The sequence below is a fragment of the Protopterus annectens genome, chromosome 2.part2 (assembly GCF_019279795.1).
Source record: "Protopterus annectens isolate FY-2018-M chromosome 2.part2, PAN1.0, whole genome shotgun sequence".
NCBI lineage: Eukaryota > Metazoa > Chordata > Ceratodontiformes > Protopteridae > Protopterus > Protopterus annectens.
This window is the reverse complement of record NC_056730.1, coordinates 577,585,781-577,604,266: the sequence shown is the minus strand read 5'-3', so window position 1 is coordinate 577,604,266 and position 18,486 is coordinate 577,585,781. Positions and strand designations below refer to the sequence as shown.

Below are 18,486 nucleotides of genomic sequence, written 5' to 3'. Positions count from 1 at the left end.
GTGGAGAGGGAGTCTATTCCATAGATGGGGGAGTCTCTGGGACACAAATCTGTCCTGCCAACAAGTCTTGTTGATGTCACAGACCAGGTTGAGGCTGAGCGTGTGGGTTACTCGAGTGCAGCTTGACTTGCAGATATGCAATAGTCCCATCAAGGTGGGGTCCATGATTGCCTTGTATGCCAGACAGAGGTCACCTCTGAGGAGTCTGTATGAAACTGAGTAGAGGGATAGGGCTTTTAGCCTATCTGTGTATGGTAGATGTTTGAGGCCCTGGATTCTTCTGGTGAGGAGCATATGTGGTCTTTCCAGCTGCTGCATGTGCTTTGTGAGGTATATGCCGAAAGGGGCATTGTACTCAATAATGGGCCTTATAAGGGAAAAATACAGGGATGTTATGACCTCCTTGTCCCTGGATGAGATACCCTTACTTATGAGGTGGGCCATGTAGATGGTTTTCCGTACAATGGAAACAATATCGTGGTCAAGTCAGGTTGCTATTAACCTGGGTACCCAAATCCCTCACAACTGATTGCATGCTTAGGACATCGTGATTAATGTGATAATTTGTGGGGACATCACTCTCCCCAAAGGGGATGATGATGATTCTTTGGTATTCAGCTTGAGGCCATGTTTCTGGCACCTGAACGTTTTCACATACAAGAAAGAATATACAATAATGGACAGCACATCACTTTTACATATATTATATGAAACATAATTGCAAATTAATTACAGACTTTAGATATTATTAAGGAGACTATATACATGAGACAAGTGGTCTTTACAATTATTTTGTTTATTATTTATTTATTTGCCATATGTTAACCAGATTAGTCTGGCTGGGCAGATGCCCTTTTTTCAGTAGAGACACGGGGAGAAAAGCTCCAGAAACAATGTTTACAATTAGTAATAAAAGTGATTAACAGGTGTATACAAGAGTGAAAATCCAGATATATACAGAAACATTAACAAAAATCATGGAACACAATCATAAAATTATAATATACATTGTGATAAACTTTTGTAAAAAGGTGCCCTTAGTAACCTTAAAATAACACAATGTGACATCTCGTTATATGGTAGGAGAATGAGGGAAAAGGCAAAGGAAGGACTAGAGGATAGGCAGGGCCTACGTTTAGCACAGAGTCAGGTCCTGGACGAATATGGGGAGGCAGGGTAAGAACAGGAGAGACATAAGGTGAGAGTTGTAGGATGCACTAAAAGTCATTAATAGACCTAGAAAGGATTTTTTTTATTTCTAAGATATAGCTGAGGGTTGTAAGATGCACTAAAAAAGTACATTAAGAAACTTGTAGCATAGGTTACTGAGAGTATAGGTAGAAAGCTTACTAGCAGGGGAGTCTAGGATAGAGGAAAATAGAGGTAGTAGCTTGATGGGAGAAGAAGGCTGGGTAGGGAAAAAAGAATTTTAAGTAGGGTCTTTACAGTTGCAGGACCAGGAGTTGTGTAGGTAGTCCTTTTAAGTTTTAAGTTGTTTGAATTTTGGAGAGATCTGATGGGGAGAGGCAGCTTGTTCCAAGATGTAGAGACTACATGACTATAAAGACTTTTAACTATGGTTTTATTAGGTTTGGAAGCTTGGAGTAGGTGTTGGTCAGAGCTACGAAGTTCACGGTTAGGGACATTGGGAGAGACAAGAGTTGTTAATGAGGGACAAGCTAGGTGTTGAAGCAAGATGGAGTGTGTCATGAAGCTGATGCAAAAAAAAATTTGGTTATGGAGCTCTAGCCAGTTTATTTTTTTAGTGAGAGGCAGTGGTGTGTGCGATAGGGGAGATTTGTGGCAATCCTAGCGATTTTATGATAACCAAGTTCAAGTTTGTTAAAGAGGTTATTTTGGAGGTTGGTGAAAATAGGGGTAGCATATAGTAGAGTAGGAAGGAGGCAGGCTTGGGCAAGGGATACTTTGGATTCTTGTGTAAGGAATTTTTTATTTCTGTATAGCAATCCAAGTTTCTCATACTTTGACAGGTTTCAAATCCAACATATATAGTAAGAACACTTTTTGCAATTCTTATCTTCACTTTTCAAGTAACCATCCATTTTCACAGAAAAAAGTTATTAAAAGGACAAGCTATAAGGATTGCACACATGACTTCTGAGGTTGTTGATGTAAGAAATTAATTCTTTATACTAAGAGATATGTTTCTAGAAAGGGGATACCCGAAGCATATTGTGGAAGAAATAATAGAGGATGTATTTACAGGATGGGGAGAAAAGTATAAAACCCTGTTAGGTAGTGAATTATCAGTAAAGGGGGTACCAACTGTCTTTGGTGAAACAAAGAACTACAAACATGCTTGTATAGTACAGCATAGCCCCATGTCTTGTGAAGTAAAAAATGTGTTAAAAAAGAACTGGGGTATATTCAGGGTAAATAATGAAGTGTTACCTGCAGTGGGGGAAAAGCAAGGTTTTATTAGCAAAGTTGGTATGAATCTTTAAACACTTATGGAAAATAAGGTAGATACGAGCAAAGAAAATTAACAGGGTACAATATCCTGTGGTAGATGTTCCCAGTGCATGTATATTATTAAGTCATCTCATATATGTCGAGCAAATAAGATGGCAACAAAGATTAAATTTAAGAAAGGGAACTGTTTTACCAAAAGAGTGGTATATATTGCAAAATGTGATACCTGTTGTGGATTCTATGCTGGAAAAACAGAAAGGGCATTAAAAAATAGAATCTACAAGCACTTATATTAAATTAGGAACAAAAAGGATACAAATGCATTGTACAGATATTCTCTTACTTGTCCAGGATTTTTGAGTTTTAAATTTGGTATTTTAGATACGGTGGACAAGAGGGTGACTGGAAGAATTTTTTTTGCAAAAAAGAGTTGCAATGGCAATTAAGATTAGCTACCAACTTTCCACCAGGCATCAATGATTCTTTGTCAATAGTTCCGGCCTTGAAAGAAAAGTCTATGAAACTATGACCATTTTTTATTTAAGTTACATATGCATTTTCAAGCATATTTGTGAGTTTATTTATATTTATTGAGTTTTGACAATGAATTATTTGAGAAGCACTTTTTAATATTGTATTTTTAAACATTGGATTTTTCTTATTGCATATAGCATACAAACTAGGTTACATTTTCAACATGTCACATTTTTTCTAATGATTATTGGCTTGGATGCCACCAACTGTGATGTATAAGCTGGTATATAAATGGTTTAGCAATTCATGTTTTTATTCTGATGAAGTCTTCTGTGTGAGAGACAAAAGCGCTCAATGTCTCTGATTTTTTTTACTTTATTAAAACAGAGTCCATTTTCAAGCCTGTGTTGGTGCATTTTTATTTTGTAAACTTGGAGTAGGTGTTGGTCAGAGCTACGAAGTTCACGGTTATGGACATAGGGAGAGACAAGAGCTGTTAATGAGAGACAAGCTTGGGGTTGAAGCAAGATGGAGTGTGTCATGTGAAGATGATGGAAAAGGAGTTGGTTATGGAGCTCTAGCCAGCTTAGTTTTTTTAGTGTGAGGCAGTAGTGTGTGTGATAGGGGAGATTTCTGGCAAACCTGGTGATTTTATGATAAGTAAGTTCAAGTTTGCTAAAGAGTTTTTTTTGGAGGTTGGTGAAAATAGGGGCAGCATATAGTAGAGTGGGAAGGAGGTAGGCTTGGGCAAGGAATACTTTTGATTCTTGTGTAAGGAATTTTTTACTTCTATATAGCAATCCAGGTTTCTGGTGGGTCTTTTTGATGCAGTTATTGATGTGGGTGTCGAATTTTAGTTCGTCATCTATGAGTATGCCAAGCAGTTTAGTGTGGGACTCTGCCAGTATAGTTGTGTTGTTTAGGGATGAGATAGAGAAGTAAGTTTTGAGGTGTTGCAGAGGTTTGGGAAGGAAAAGAAAAAGTTTAGTTTTGTTGGGGTTAAGAAGGAGTTGGTTAGTAATGAGCCATCTTTCAACAGAGTGTAATGTGTCTTGTGTGAGGGTATGTAGGTGGGTTAGATTTTCAGAGGTGGAGATGATCAGAGTCATCAGCATATTGTATAAGTTTAGAGTGAGGACAGGATTGGAAGAGATCATTAGTAAAGATATGGAACAGTATGGGACCCAGGATGGAGCCTTGGGGGACACCAGTGAGAACGGGTAGGAATGGAGAAGTAGCTGACAACCATTTGACAGACTGTGTTCTATTAGATAGGTAAGAAGAAAACTAGTTGAGAGTGGAGGTAGACAGGTTAAAGGAAGAAAGCTTAGAGAGCAAGAGTTTATGTGAAACAATATTGAAAGCCTTAGAGAGGTCCAGGAAGAGGAAAGATACCAGTTTGTTGTTATTGAGAGGAGTGGAGATGGAGTCAGTGAAGGACAGTAGGGCGGTAGAGGTACTATGGTGTGGGCAGAAGCCATGTTGGGTAGGAGGCAGGAGATTTTCTTGAATTATATGTCCCATGAGTTGTTTGTGAACACACTTTTCTAGGATTTTAGAGATGGGTGATAAGATGCCAATAGGTCTGAAATTTGAGGGGTCGGTGGAGTTGCCACCTTTGTGCAAGGGAATGATGTATGATTTTTTCCAAATTTGAGGGACTACGTTTTCCTGAATTGACCGGTTAATAATTATGGAGACTGGATAGGCTATGAAGGGGGCTGCTATTTTTGAGGTACAGGGGAGGCAGGTTGTCTGCTGAAGGGGAGCAGGGTTTAAGTTTAGAGAGTAGAGATCTGATAACAGTTGTAGGGATAGGCTTGATAGAGAAGGTGGTGTGGTTGGAGGGTGGGGGGTATCATAATGTGTGTGGTATTATAATGCACTTAGTAAACATATCTTATAGTACTGGGTTGAGACAGGAAGGGAATTACAGGAGAGGGAAACTAAGAGATAGAAACTTGCGTGTTTATTAGTAAAGTGTGGGGTATGGATAGGGAAGTAGCAAAAGGGAGAAAGAAAAGTTAGGGACTGTATAGTTATAATACTATCCATTAACATGTGCTTTCTGAAATAAGAGAAGTCTGTAACTGTAATGAATGTCACTGATAAACTATGAACCAAAAATAGGGACAGATGACAGGAATGACTGGAAGCAGGTAAACTGCTCTGCACAGGGTAGAGTTACCACTTGTCCCTCTTTATGTAAGGCAGTCCCCATTTAGCAGCTGTGTTTTGTGTGTTAAGGGGCATACCTCTCAACTGTCCAGATTTGCACCTCATATTTTTGACCTGTTACTCATAAAATTTGTGGTTTTCTGGCAAATCACTGAGGACTGAAGTCACAAAATAATGATAGATAAGAGTCTCAGACTTCACATCCTTCAAAAAATACATAGGTTCATATGTGTGTACGAGGCTAATGGCCCTGGAGCCTTCACAAGCCTAGCCCATAAAAGTGCCCTGGCTTCGTGCTGCCCGACATTAGCTCCCAGTGCCTCTATCCAGTAGAGCCACTGGAGTGATCCCCAGGGTGAGCTTTCTGTTACCCATCCATTCATTGAGATTTCTCTTGAAGAGGGCCAGCGAAGCGCTCTGCTTGACATGAATATGAATCCTACTCCAGAGTATGGGCAGCCTGAGTGATGAATCTGTCCCTCCAGCATATTAATATAAAACCTGTTATCCATTCCTAGCAAATTTTTAAGTCTGTAAGAGCACTATTTAAAATTTGTTCTGGTTTTGGGCCTTTATTCCCCAATTATTTTTGGCTTTGTCCAGATTTCTCGTGTTGAGAGCAAAGTTGGGAGACAAAAATATTAAACGTCTCAAGATTTTATGGCAAAACATATTGACTGTGTTTTCTTTAATTATCATCATCATCTTTCGGCTGCTCCCGTTAGGGGTTGCCACAGCGGATCATCTGTTTCCATTTCTTCCTGCCCTCTGCATCTTGCTCTGTCACACCAACCACCTGCATGTCCTCTCTCACCACATCCATAAACCTTATCTTAGGCCTTCCTCTTTTCCAGTTACCTGGTAGCTTCATCCTTAACATCCTTTTACCAATATACTCAGCATCCCTCCTCAGCACATGTCCAAACCAACGTAATCTTGCCTTTCTGACTGTCTCCAAACCTTCCAACCTGGGCTGACCCTCTAATATACTTATTCCTAATCCTGTCTACCCTCATCATACCCAGTGCAAATCTTAACATCTTTAACTCTGCCACATCCAGCTCTAACTCCTGCCTTTTTGTCAATGCCACTGTCTCCAAACCCATATAACATAGCTGGTCTCACTACCCTCTTGTAGACTCTTATTGGTAGTCGTCTGTCACAAGTCACTCCTGACACTCTTCTCCACCCACTCCATCCTGCCTGTACTCTCTTCTTCACCTCTCTTCCACACTCACCATTACTCTGAACTACTGATCCCAAGTATTTAAACTCATCCACCTTCGCCACCTCCACTCCTTGCATCCTCACCATTCCTATATCCTCCCTCTCATTCACCCACATGTATTCTGTCTTAGTCCTGCTGACCTTCATTCCTCTTCTCTCTAGAGCATATCTCCATCTCTCCAGGGTCTCCTCCACCTGTTCCCTACTCTCACTACAGATCACAATGTCATCTGCAAACATCATAGTCCATGGGGACTCCTGTCTGATCTCGCCTGTCAACCTGTCCATCACCACTGCAAATAAGAAAGGGCTCAGAGCTGATCCTTGATGTAATCCCACCTCCATCTTAAATGCATCTGTCACTTCCACCACAGACCTCACCACGTCACACTAACCTCATACATATCCTGTACCACTCTTACGTACTTCTCTGACAATCCTGACGTCCTCATACAATACCACAACTCCTCTCTAGGCACCCTGTCATATGCTTTCTCTAAGTCCACAAAGACACAATGCAACTCCTTCTGGCCTTCTCTTTACTTCTCCATCAACACTCTCAGAGCAACCATCGCATCTGTAGTGCTCTTTCCTGGCATGAAACCATACTGCTGATCACTAATCATGACGTCCCTTCTTGACAGTGCTTTCTTTAATACTTAAAACAATTATTTTGTATGTGAAACGTCTTCTTACTATCTTATAAAACATCATGAACAACGTAAAATACAAAAGAATGAGCTTTTATCTTGACAAAAAGTGAACTCTAGTCCTTTGCTCTGGCTGTAAATATGGTTTGTTCTGAAAAATCTTATTTTTCCATAAAAGTGCCCCGTTTTGGGAATTTGGTAAGACAGCACCCCTTTACTATTTTTACAGCACAACTATTGCAAACAGCCGTGGGATGGCGTTGACCTGTTGCACGCCTTCTCACAGAATCCCCGTTCAGATGAAGTGGTACGCTCTGATACTCCTCTGTCACGTTGACGGTGCCGTATGCCTGGGGAGGGATGTCCCTTTTGCAGCGTTTCGTCATTTCCGGCGGTGGTTCGCTTTTGCTGCCTCTGTCACTGGTATTTGTGGTGTCCATTTGGTGTAGGTCGTTATGCTGTCACGGTGCCGGTGCCTGTCGCGGCCTCTTAGCTGCTCGCTCTCCGCTTTTAGCCAGGTGAGACCCTTACGGGGCTGTGCTGACCTGGGAGCGGGAGGGAGAGCCGGGTGGGGTGGGCAGTTTTGGGTTAAGTAGGCCGAAGGGGTGGCCAAGGACAGGGGGACGAGGGTGGCAACCCATGCGGTATGACAGGTTAATGTCACTTGCACATGTGGACAGTCTTTAAGTTTGGAAAGTATGTATTGTGACAACACTCCCTGTTTGAAACATGTTGTCACTGGTTTTAAAAAGTTCTGGAAGTTGTTATATAAAGTGAAGTTTTCACTTTCAGACTTGATCAGAAGCTGCACTTTTGAAGAGTGGCTCTTCATATTATAGTTTTCAGGTTGTAATATTGGTGTCTCTTTACTAGTTGTTGGACTTTTTTTCCATTCATTGTGATGGGAAGTGTAAGATGCTGGGAACCGAAGTTTGGTATGCCTGTCAGTGAGTACCTGAGAGGGCACAGTTCACCAAGGTGACAGCAAGTTGCACCATTTATCGATGCCCTCCTCAAAATGTGATTACAGATGTTTTTAGCTTGTGTTGTAAATACTCCATGTCTTCATTTTGCCGTAAGGGTTAAAAAATAAAATTTACACGATTAGAAAGCATTTTACAGCTCTTGGTAATGTTGCACTCTTCTACGATAACTATTATTTTATATGGTACTCAAACAGGGGTCCAGGAAGTTTATTAATCTTACCCCCCCCCTCACAGAGGCATATGTATGTTCCTGTTTTGACTCTTACACATGCTTTTAACCGTTCATAGTGAGTAAAACAGCATTCTCCAGTGTTGACCCAAAGTGTTGGAACAACCTTCATTACAGCGTTTACTTATGGGCTTATCTGTTGTTTATTGGTTTTGTGGGCCAGTTAGCAGACCCTTTTCACCCATGATGACCTGAGTCGGTAGGACTAATATCTTGCTGATTTATAGGAGGAGCATATGGTTATATATACATACACACCCAACTAGATGTAGACGGAAGAGATATTAAATGTAAATGAAACTAGCAAAAATGCAGTTATGAATAAATAAGATGAGTTGCAGTGCAATATGCCCTGTATATGTCCTGTGCAAAATCGTTTTCAGAAATTGAAATATATTGCTGTGTGCAACTATGACACACTAACCATTCTATAATGCAGTTGCTTTCACTGATGAAGTGCTTATGTAGCAGTTTTTGAAGGCTTGTAAGGAAGCACAGGTTCTAACTGCTTTAGTTAGGTTGTTCCAAATGCAGGGTGCTAGAGGTGAGAATGCTTTCTCACTTATTGTGTATTTAACCTGTAAATGGATAAGTATAATGTCATCAGCCTAACTGCACCTTAATGGGTACGTTTCATTGTTGAATGGTAGTTTATATCTTAGGAATGGTCATTATCCTTGCCTGAGTATTTTGAAGAGAAGGCAACTTGCGGTTTGGTCTGCTAGTAGTGTGTTCTATGATTTGTGTTCTTTGAGTGTTGTAGGTGAAGTGTAGAGTTAACAGGAAAGGCATTACTCTAGTTTGGGATGGGGGAGAACATATTATGAGTCTCGACAACATAATAATATTCATGATCAATCTCAGTAGATGTCCCCAAAAAATTGATTGCAAATGTTTTGAGATGAAGGTTAATTGATGTTAGTTGCATGCAACACATTTAAGCATTTTATTTACTTGAATTGCCCCTTCAGAACATTAGAACCTGACCTATTTATTGTAGCTCTGGATGCTCCTACATAATTGGTGTAATGTCTGCTGTCTTGCTGAGATATAAATATTTAAGCTTAGTAATGTGGTCATCTGTACTGTATCTGCAGAGTGTGTCTGTACAGTATATTCTGTTAAGTTGCTGTTGTGTGCTTGTAATTGCCTACTTTCTCACTCTTTGTTGAATATTCTCTGTCAGCAAAGTTGTCTACTGTATTAGTTACATTTAAGTTGTGCTTTGCCTACTTTCTCACTCTTTGTTGAATATTCTCTGTCAGCAAAGTTGTCTACTGTATTAGTTACATTTAAGTTGTGCTTTACCTTTTTGTGGATGAAGTCATGTATGAAAAGGGTCATTGGATTAGCTCATTTAACCCAGTTAATTAAATCTGATTGTGTCCTTGTTTTTTGATATTGGCATGAGTCTTTCCTACTTCCCTTGAGATGTAGACGAACACACACACACACACACACACACTGTGCAATCTGTTGGACAACACTACTCGCCTTTAGCCATCTAAGTTTATGGATGACTTTAAATTAGATGCTGCTGTTTAGTATTTGTCTGATTTTCCTTTGCACCAGCATGGGTTAGACTATGTTAATAATTGGTGCAAGGATAGTGGTTTCAAATTAAATGTGTAAACATGTAGCCTAGTTAATTTTGGTTAACAAAACATTTTCACATATGCGTGACATATTCCATTCAGACACTGTTAGAAGGCATCTGAATACAGTTGTTGATTCCTTATCATCTGAACATCATGTCTCCGTGTCTGGCTCATATTTTATTTTTATTTATTTATTTTACATTTGTTTACCGGGAAAGTCTGACTGGAACAAGGTCCATTTACAGCAGAGGCCCGGGGAGAAAAGCTCCATAACATAACAGAACAAATGACAAAAACATTTTGTACAGAGGCGTATATACAGTCAGACCTCTGTCTTTATATGACGACACATAATCCACGAATGACAGAAAATTTCTATACAGTGGGATATATACAGTCAAGGAGATTTTTCGTACCCTAGTTTGATTTGATCAGGCTTGGTTTATAGATAGCAAAACTTTGAATTCCCTATTGGTAGTACAAAGCATAAAAATGAAGGAATGGAATCTGGAAAATAATGCTATTTGGGAGATATGTCATAGTGTGAGAAATAGTTTGTAGGATAGTAGTGCCTGATAGGGAGCATTTGAGTAGTACAGAATAGCTGAGGTAAGCAGTGAGGAGATGTGATGTGGCAAGTTAGGAGGAGAGCAGAAAAGATTTTATGTGATACAGGGACAGAGCCATGATTGCAAGAGGTGTGACTTTAGTGATGTCTTGAAAAGTGAGATGGATGGTGCAGAGGAGATACTTTGGGGAAGGTTATTCCATTCCCTAGCAATGGTGTGGGAGAATAGACTTTTCCCTGCAGTGTTATTGGCTTTGGTTATGCAGAGCAGGGTTTTGTTGGATGAGCGTAGAGGGCGATTTGCAGACTATTGGTTTAGAAGTTGGTTTAGGGCTGGGGTTTTCTGAGCGTTCCTTATTATGTTGAAGGTGAAGACTAATTGGTGATAGCTAATTAGCTGAGGGAGTTCTAACCACTGTAGTTGCTTCAGGGCAAGACAGTGCTGACTTCTAAAAGTGGAGTTGTTAGTGAATTTTTGCAATTTTATTGTAACATGACTCTAGTTTGTTTAGGTCTGTTTTCCTGATATGAATTAGGATTGGTGATGCATACATTAAGGTAGATAAGAGGTGGGTTTGGGCTAAGGAGATTCTAGCTTGGTCCGATAGGAACTATTTGTGTTTGTATAGGGTTCCTAGTTTCTTATGTACCTTTGTGATGGTTTGTGACGTATGGACATTAAAGTTTAGATTGTTATCTATTTCAATCCCGAGCAGCTTAGTGTGAGGGGATGGGGAGATTGCGATCCCGTTTTTGGAGGAGATGGTGAAAATAGGAGGTGTGGATTTGGATTTATTGGAGGTAAAAAGGAGTAATTTGGTCTTGTTGGGGTTTAGAATGAGTTGGATATCGGTAATCCATTGTTCCACGGAGCAGAAGGATTCTTGGGTGAGCTTTTGAAGAGTGGTTATGGATGGGGCTGAGCAGATTAGGGTGGAGTCATCTGTGTACTGTATAAGTGATGTATGCAGGGTGGAAATATGTAGTTTGTTAGTGAAAATGGTGAATAGTAGAGGACCCAGTATTGATCCTTGTGGGACGCCTATAGTAGTTGGTAATAGAGGAGACAGTGTACTTTGCCATTTAACTGATTGTTTTCTGTCAGAGAGAGAGGTTCTAAAGCCATGTAGTAGTAGAGGGGGCGAAGGATAAAGTTGACAGAGTGTCTAAGAGTAGGTTATGGGAGACCATATCAGATGCTTTTGATAGATCTAGGAATATGGCTGAGGCGAAGTTGTTGTTTCTTAGATGGTTAATCTGGTAAAGGAGAGTAGAGCAGTGGTTGTGCTATGGTTTGGGCAGAAACCATGCTGTGTGGGGGAGGGAGAGGAAGTTATGCAAGGATAAGAAGTGCATTACCTGGGTGTGAATATATTTCCCCAGAAGCTTGGAAAGGGGGGCAAGATAGCAATTGGCCGGTAGTTTGATAGTTCATAGGAGTTTCTGCCTTTGTGAAGGGGAATTGTATGTGACACTTTCCATAGATGGGATGCGTAGGTTTCTTGTATAGCGTGGTTTATAAGAATTGAGACAGGGTAGGCTAGTGATTCTGCAGCTAATTTTAGAAAATTTGTGGGTAAACCATCTGCTGCAAGTGTGGTGGGGTTTAGTTTAGAGAGTAGCTTTTTTAACTGAAGAGGTTGGTAAAGGTGAGTGTGTGAAGGTGGGTATGTTAGTTTGTTCTACAGTTGTGCTGGTTTTAGTGTTCCTGTTGGATAGATAGTGCGAGGATAGATTATGTGAAGTGATGTTTGAATTCCGAAGCTATGCTATCATTATCAGAATTGTTGCTGGGAGATGGGGTGGTGGTTTTGCCCTGTTTTAGAAGGGTATTGATGGCCTGCCAGAACTTTTGGGGGTTTGTAGTGCACTTGTTTTGGATGTCTAAGAAGTAGTTCTTTTTATCTACTTTTGTTTGGGTTTTGGCCTTATTTCGTAGTTCTTGATATTTCTGTCTGTCTTGGATAGTGTTATTCTTTTTCCATTTTTTCCAGGCATTGTCTCTGGCTTTTATTGTCTTATTTAGCCATGGGGCATAGTTAACTTTAGTTCTGAGTTTCCTGATGGGAGCTAGTGTATTTAGTACATTCATAAAAGTAGTATTAAAAAACTCAACTGCCTGGTCTAAAGGTAGAGTGTTTAGTGGATTCCAGTCCTGTTGCTGCAGCACACTGTTAAGGGTTTGTAGATTGACTTTGTGCTCGTCCCTAGTCTCCTTGAATAGCATGAGTTTGGGTATTTATGCCTGTTTACGAAGGAGGAGTGTGGGTCAGTGGTCACTCAATGTATCAGCTAAGCAGCCCATGTGATTATTTTCTGTGGGGATATTAACTAGTGTCCATCCTAGAATGGAGGTTCTTTTGGATATTTTTGTCTACTCTGGTGGGTTCTCGGATTAGTTGTGAGAATCCAAATAAGTTAGTATGGTTTGAGGAGTTGTTGGAACTGCAGGCTAGCCAGCCTAAGTTTAGGTCGCCTAGCAGGATGGTTTCTTGGGGTAGGTTGATTGCGGCCCATGGTAGTATCTCTTCTATTATAGGTGTTATTTCCTGGCGGAATATAACTCCAGAGGATGTTGATAGCAGGATGGTTTCTCGGGGTAGGTTGATTGTGGCCCGTTGTAGTATCCCTTCTATTATAGGAGAGTTATTTCCTGGAGGAATATAACTACAGAGGATGTTGATAGCAGGATGGTTACTTGGGGTAGGATGATTGTGGCCCATTGTAGTATCTCTTCTATTATAGGTGGGTTATTTCCTGGAGGAATATAACTACAGAGGATGTTGATAGCAGGATGGTTTCTTGGGGTAGGTTGATTGTGCCCATTGTAGTATCTGTTCTGTTATAGGTATTTCGTGGATGAATATAACTACGGAGGATGTTGATAGCAGGATGCTTTCTTGGGGAAGGATGATTGTGGCCCATTGTAGTATCTCTTCTATTATAGGTGGGTTATTTCCTGGAGGAATATAACTACAGAGGATGTTGATATAATGATGGTTTCTTGGGGTAGGATGATTGCGGCCCATGGTAGTATCTCTTCTATTATAGGTGAGTTATTTCCTGGATGAATATAACTACAGAGGATGTTGATAGCAGGATGGTTTCTTGGGGTAGGTTGATTGCGGCCCGTTGTAGTATCTCTTCTATTATAGGGGAGTTATTTCCTGGAGGAATATAACTGCAGAGGATGTTGATAGCAGGATGGTTTCTTGGGGTAGGATGATTGCGGCCCATGGTAGTATCCCTTCTATTATAGGTGGGTTATTTCCTGGAGGGATATAACTACGGAGGATGTTGATAGCAGGATGGTTTCTTGGGGTAGGTTGATTGCGGCCCATGGTAGTATCGCTTCTATTATAGGTGAGTTACTTCCTGGAGGAATATAACTACAGAGGATGTTGATAGCAGGATGGTTTCTTGGGGTAGGATGATTGCGACCCATGGTAGTATCTCTTGTATTATATGTGAGTTATTTCCTGGGGGAATATAACTACAGAGGATGTTGATAGCAGGATGGTTTCTCGGGGTAGGTTGATTGTGGCCCATGGTAGTATCTCTTCTGTTATAGGTGAGGTATTTCCTGGAGGAATATAACTACAGAGGATGTTGATAGCAGGATGGTTTCTTGGGGTAGGTTGATTGTGCCCATTGTAGTATCCCTTCTATTATAGGAAAGTTATTTCCTGGAGGAATATAACTACAGAGGATGTTGATAGCAGGATGGTTTCTCGGGGTAGGTTGATTGTGGCCCATGGTAGTATCTCTTCTGTTATAGGTGAGTTATTTCCTGGAGGAATATAACTACAGAGGATGTTGATAGCAGGATGGTTTCTTGGGGTAGGTTGATTGTGGCCCATTGTAGTATCCCTTCTATTATAGGTGAGTTATTTCCTGGAGGAATATAACTACAGAGGATGTTGATAGCAGGATGGTTTCTTGGGGGGATGGTTTCTTGGGGTAGGTTGATTGTGGCCCATGGTAGTATCTCTTCTGTTATAGGTGAGTTAGTTCCTGGATGAATGTAACTACAGAGGATGTTGATAGCAGGATGGTTTCTTGGGGTAGGTTGATTGTGGCCCATTGTAGTATCTCTTCTATTATAGGTGAGTTATTTCCTGGAGTAATATAACTACAGAGGATGTTGATAGCAGGATGGTTTCTTGGGGTAGGTTGATTGTGGCCCATTGTAGTATCTCTCCTATTATAGGTGAGTTATTTCCTGGAGGAATATAAGTACGGAGGATGTTGATAGCAGGATGGTTTCTTGGGGTAGGTTGATTGTGGCCCATGGTAGTATCTCTTCTGTTATAGGTGAGGTATTTCCTGGATGAATGTAACTACAGAGGATGTTGATAGCAGGAGGGTTTCTTGGGGTAGGTCGATGTGGCCCATTGTAGTATCCCTTCTATTATGGGGTGTTATTTCCTGGAGGAATGTAACTACAGAGGATGTTGATAGCAGGATGGCTTCTTGGGGTAGGATGATTGCGGCCCATGGTAGTATCTCTTCTGTTATAGGTGAGGTATTTCCTGGATGAATATAACTACAGAGGATGTTGATAGCAGGATGGTTTCTTGGGGTAGGTTGATTGTGGCCCATGGTAGTATCTCTTCTGTTATAGGTGAGGTATTTCCTGGAGGAATATAACTACGGAGGATGTTGATAGCAGTATGGTTTCTTGGGGTAGGTTGATTGTGGCCCATTGTAGTATCCCTTCTATTATGGGGTGTTATTTCCTGGAGGAATGTAACTACAGAGGATGTTGATAGCAGGATGGTTTCTTGGGGTAGGATGATTGCGGCCCATGGTAATATCTCTTCTGTTATAGGTGAGGTATTTCCTGGATGAATATAACTACAGAGGATGTTGATAGCAGGATGGTTTCTTGGGGTAGGTTGATTGTGGCCCATGGTAGTATCTCTTCTGTTATAGGTGAGGTATTTCCTGGAGGAATATAACTACGGAGGATGTTGATAGCAGGATGGTTTCTTGGGGTAGGTTGATTGTGGCCCATTGTAGTATCTCTCCTATTATAGGTGAGTTATTTCCTGGAGGAATGTAACTACAGAGGATGTTGATAGCAGGATGGTTTCTTGGGGTAGGTTGATTGTGGCCCATTGTAGTATCCCTTCTATTATAGGTGAGTTATTTCCTGGAGGAATATAACTACAGAGGATGTTGATAGCAGGATGGTTTCTTTGGGTAGGTTGATTGTGGCCCATGGTAGTATCTCTCCTATTATAGGCGAGTTATTTCTTGGAGGAATATAACTACAGAGGATGTTGATAGCAGGATGGTTTCTTGGGGTAGGTTGATTGTGGCCCATGGTAGTACCTCTTCTGTTATAGGTGAGGTATTTCCTGGAGGAATATAACTACAGAGGATGTTGATAGCAGGATGGTGTTTGGGATAGGATGATTGCGGCCCATTGTAGTATCTCTCCTATTATAGGTGAGTTATTTCCTGGAGGAATATAACTACAGAGGATGTTGATAGCAGGATGGTGTTTGGGGTAGGATGATTGCGGCCCATTGTAGTATCTCTCCTATTATAGGTGAGTTATTTCCTGGAGGAATATAACTACAGAGGATGTTGATATCAGGATGGTTTCTTGGGGTAGGTTGATTGTGGCCCATGGTAGTATCTCTTCTGTTATAGGAGAGTTATTTCCTGGAGGAATATAACTACAGAGGATGTTGATAGCAGGATTGTTTCTTGGGGTAGGTCGATGTGGCCCATTGTAGTATCCCTTCTATTATAGGTGAGGTATTTCCTGGAGGGATGTAACTACGGAGGATGTTGATTCTCGTTTTGTTTTTAAGGGACATATAACGGGGCCTAATGGCTCTGCATTCTGGAATTTGGGAATTGGGGTTTTAGTGGTTGTAGGTTGAGTGTATTTTTAAGTAAGATTGCAACTCCACCTCCTTTTTGGCACCTCTATCTTGCCTTAGGGTGTTATATCATCGGGGAAGAATTTCTTCGTTTTGTGTGGCAGGTTTTATCCAGGTCTCTGTAACGGTTAGTATGTCTGGGGAGTAGTGGGATATGAATGCGTGAAAGTCATGTAGTTTGTTGGATATGCTACATGTGTTTATATTGATAAGTAGGTCTGACTTGTGTTTCTGGGATAGGATTGGATTGCTTGGACCTGGGTTGGGGTGTATGTCCCCTGAGATTAGTAGCCATTTTCTGCAGAATAGTGTGAGTTTTATAGCATAGGCTATATCTATGTGTTTTTTGGGTAGTGTTAGCCTTTTGTGAGGTAGTGTGGTTGCTGTTTTGTGTATGTAGAGTAATGAGTTGTTAAATAGTGTGGGGCATATTATTATATTTGTGTGTGTGTTATGTGGTAGGTAGTGTTTGTTGATATGTTAGATTTTATGGGTGTGGTGTAAGCTAGAGTGGTCAGCGTCAGTAGTACTCCTAGTATGCCTTGCATGGTGTGGGTGGGGTGTACAGAGGAGGTTGTTGTGAGGTGTGGGGTGGGAATGGATCTGATGACTGAGGGATGGTAATAGGCTGTTGTGGAGGGGGTGGGGATATATGGGCTATAAGTGTAGGAGCACTGGTGGCGGGTGGGGGAGTGGAGTGAGCCCGAAGGGTGAACGGAGCGGGCTAGAGCAAGAGAACCTAAAGCTACAGAAACCTATCAGTATCAGCAAGAGATTGACTGAGCAAGAAGGTAGCTTAGCCTAAAGATAAGGTAAGTAAGATGCAATAATAATTAACCTGTGGTTAGCTTCTCTAGGAGGGAGGGGGAAGTTGGAACTATAGAATGGGGAGCATGCTTTAACTAAAAATTCCACCCAACTATAGTAAGAAGGGTGGATTAGTAGCGTATGTTCCTACCGAGCGGCCAACCTCATTAAAGTTCTCCAAGTTAGAAGCTGAATGGAGCTCAATGCAGCTGTGCTCATATCACAAAGATGGTCACAAAAGTAAGAGAAAATTGTGAAAAACAAATTCAGTGACATTCACCTAATAATTAATTCTACTGGAAGGCTTGTGTTTACAAGCTGAGATTTCCCAGGGCTGATTTGAGCTTTAGCTGATAATTGCTTCAGAACCGAAGGCGGTGGTGTTTCCAAAGGTATCGCCACTAAACTCAGGGAAGTTTTAATTCTCCTTTACTCGTATCTCCTCAGACCCGTTATTGAATATATTTATTGCATTTGTTTACCGGGACGGTCCCCTGGGTCTAGGAGAGCCCATTTTAGTGGAGGCCCGGGGAGAAAAGCTCCAACATAATACGACAGTGCATACAAAAAAAATATATGCATTTTTGGAGTACAATACAGTTATAATGGAGTAAAACATTGAAAGTGACACCAATACATTGTTTATACAGTAATACTGCATTAGAAATATTGTAAGCTCAGTGGTTCTGTGTTATGTACATATTTACACACTTTTATATACCATTTACACACTTCTACCTTGTGTAGAATTAAATGATTGTATAACCGCTTTGAGAATTAATTATTTGGTTGTGGGTTTGGTAGCAATGATTTAACAGCTGGAGTTGGAGCTCATGCAGTTGTTGTGGTAAGAAAATGTGAAAGAGATTTAATGAGTATAGAGATTGAATAGGGAGAGTTTAAAAGTGAGGAGGCAGATATTTAAGAAGGATTTGCTTTGGTACATGAACAGTGCCAGAGTGAAGAGAGATGTTTTCTTAAGGAAGATTTAAAGAGAACAGGATTACTTATGGTTCTGATAGAAGGTGGGAGAGCATTCCAGGATTTAGAGACTGTGACCGAGTACAGCATTTGACCAGCTGAGAGGTTTGGTTTGTCAACTTTTAGCAATGATGTGTTTTCTGATCCAAGAGGTCTGTTGGGATGATATGTGGACAGTAAAGAAGAGAGAGAGGGGCACCTAGATGGTGTGTATGTAAATTTATGTGCAGTAGTTAGTTGAAGGTATGTGAGGAGGTGCTGCAGCTCAAGCCAGTTTAGTTGGTGTAAGGCTAGACAGTGATGAGATGAATATTTTCAGTTAGTTATAAATTTTGCGATCTTATTGTAACGAGTCAAGTTTGGTTTTCAATGAGGACTGTATGGGGCCACCGTAAAGTAGGGGAGGAAGGAAGAGGCTAGAGCTTTCTTGGCAGTGAAGTTAAGGCAATGCTTGTGTC

General features: G+C 40.9%; 1 protein-coding gene across 1 annotated transcript in view; it reads left to right on the top strand.

Moving 5' to 3' along the window:
- The first annotated feature begins 7,325 nt into the window (after positions 1-7,325).
- DLST (dihydrolipoamide S-succinyltransferase) overlaps positions 7,326-18,486 on the top strand; it is a 1,212,631-nt gene continuing 1,201,470 nt past the window's right edge. The window contains exon 1 of the mRNA XM_044064453.1: positions 7,326-7,480. Within this exon, the coding sequence (XP_043920388.1) occupies positions 7,418-7,480 (63 nt within the window). The 5' untranslated portion in view covers positions 7,326-7,417. The remainder of the gene's footprint in view (positions 7,481-18,486) is intronic.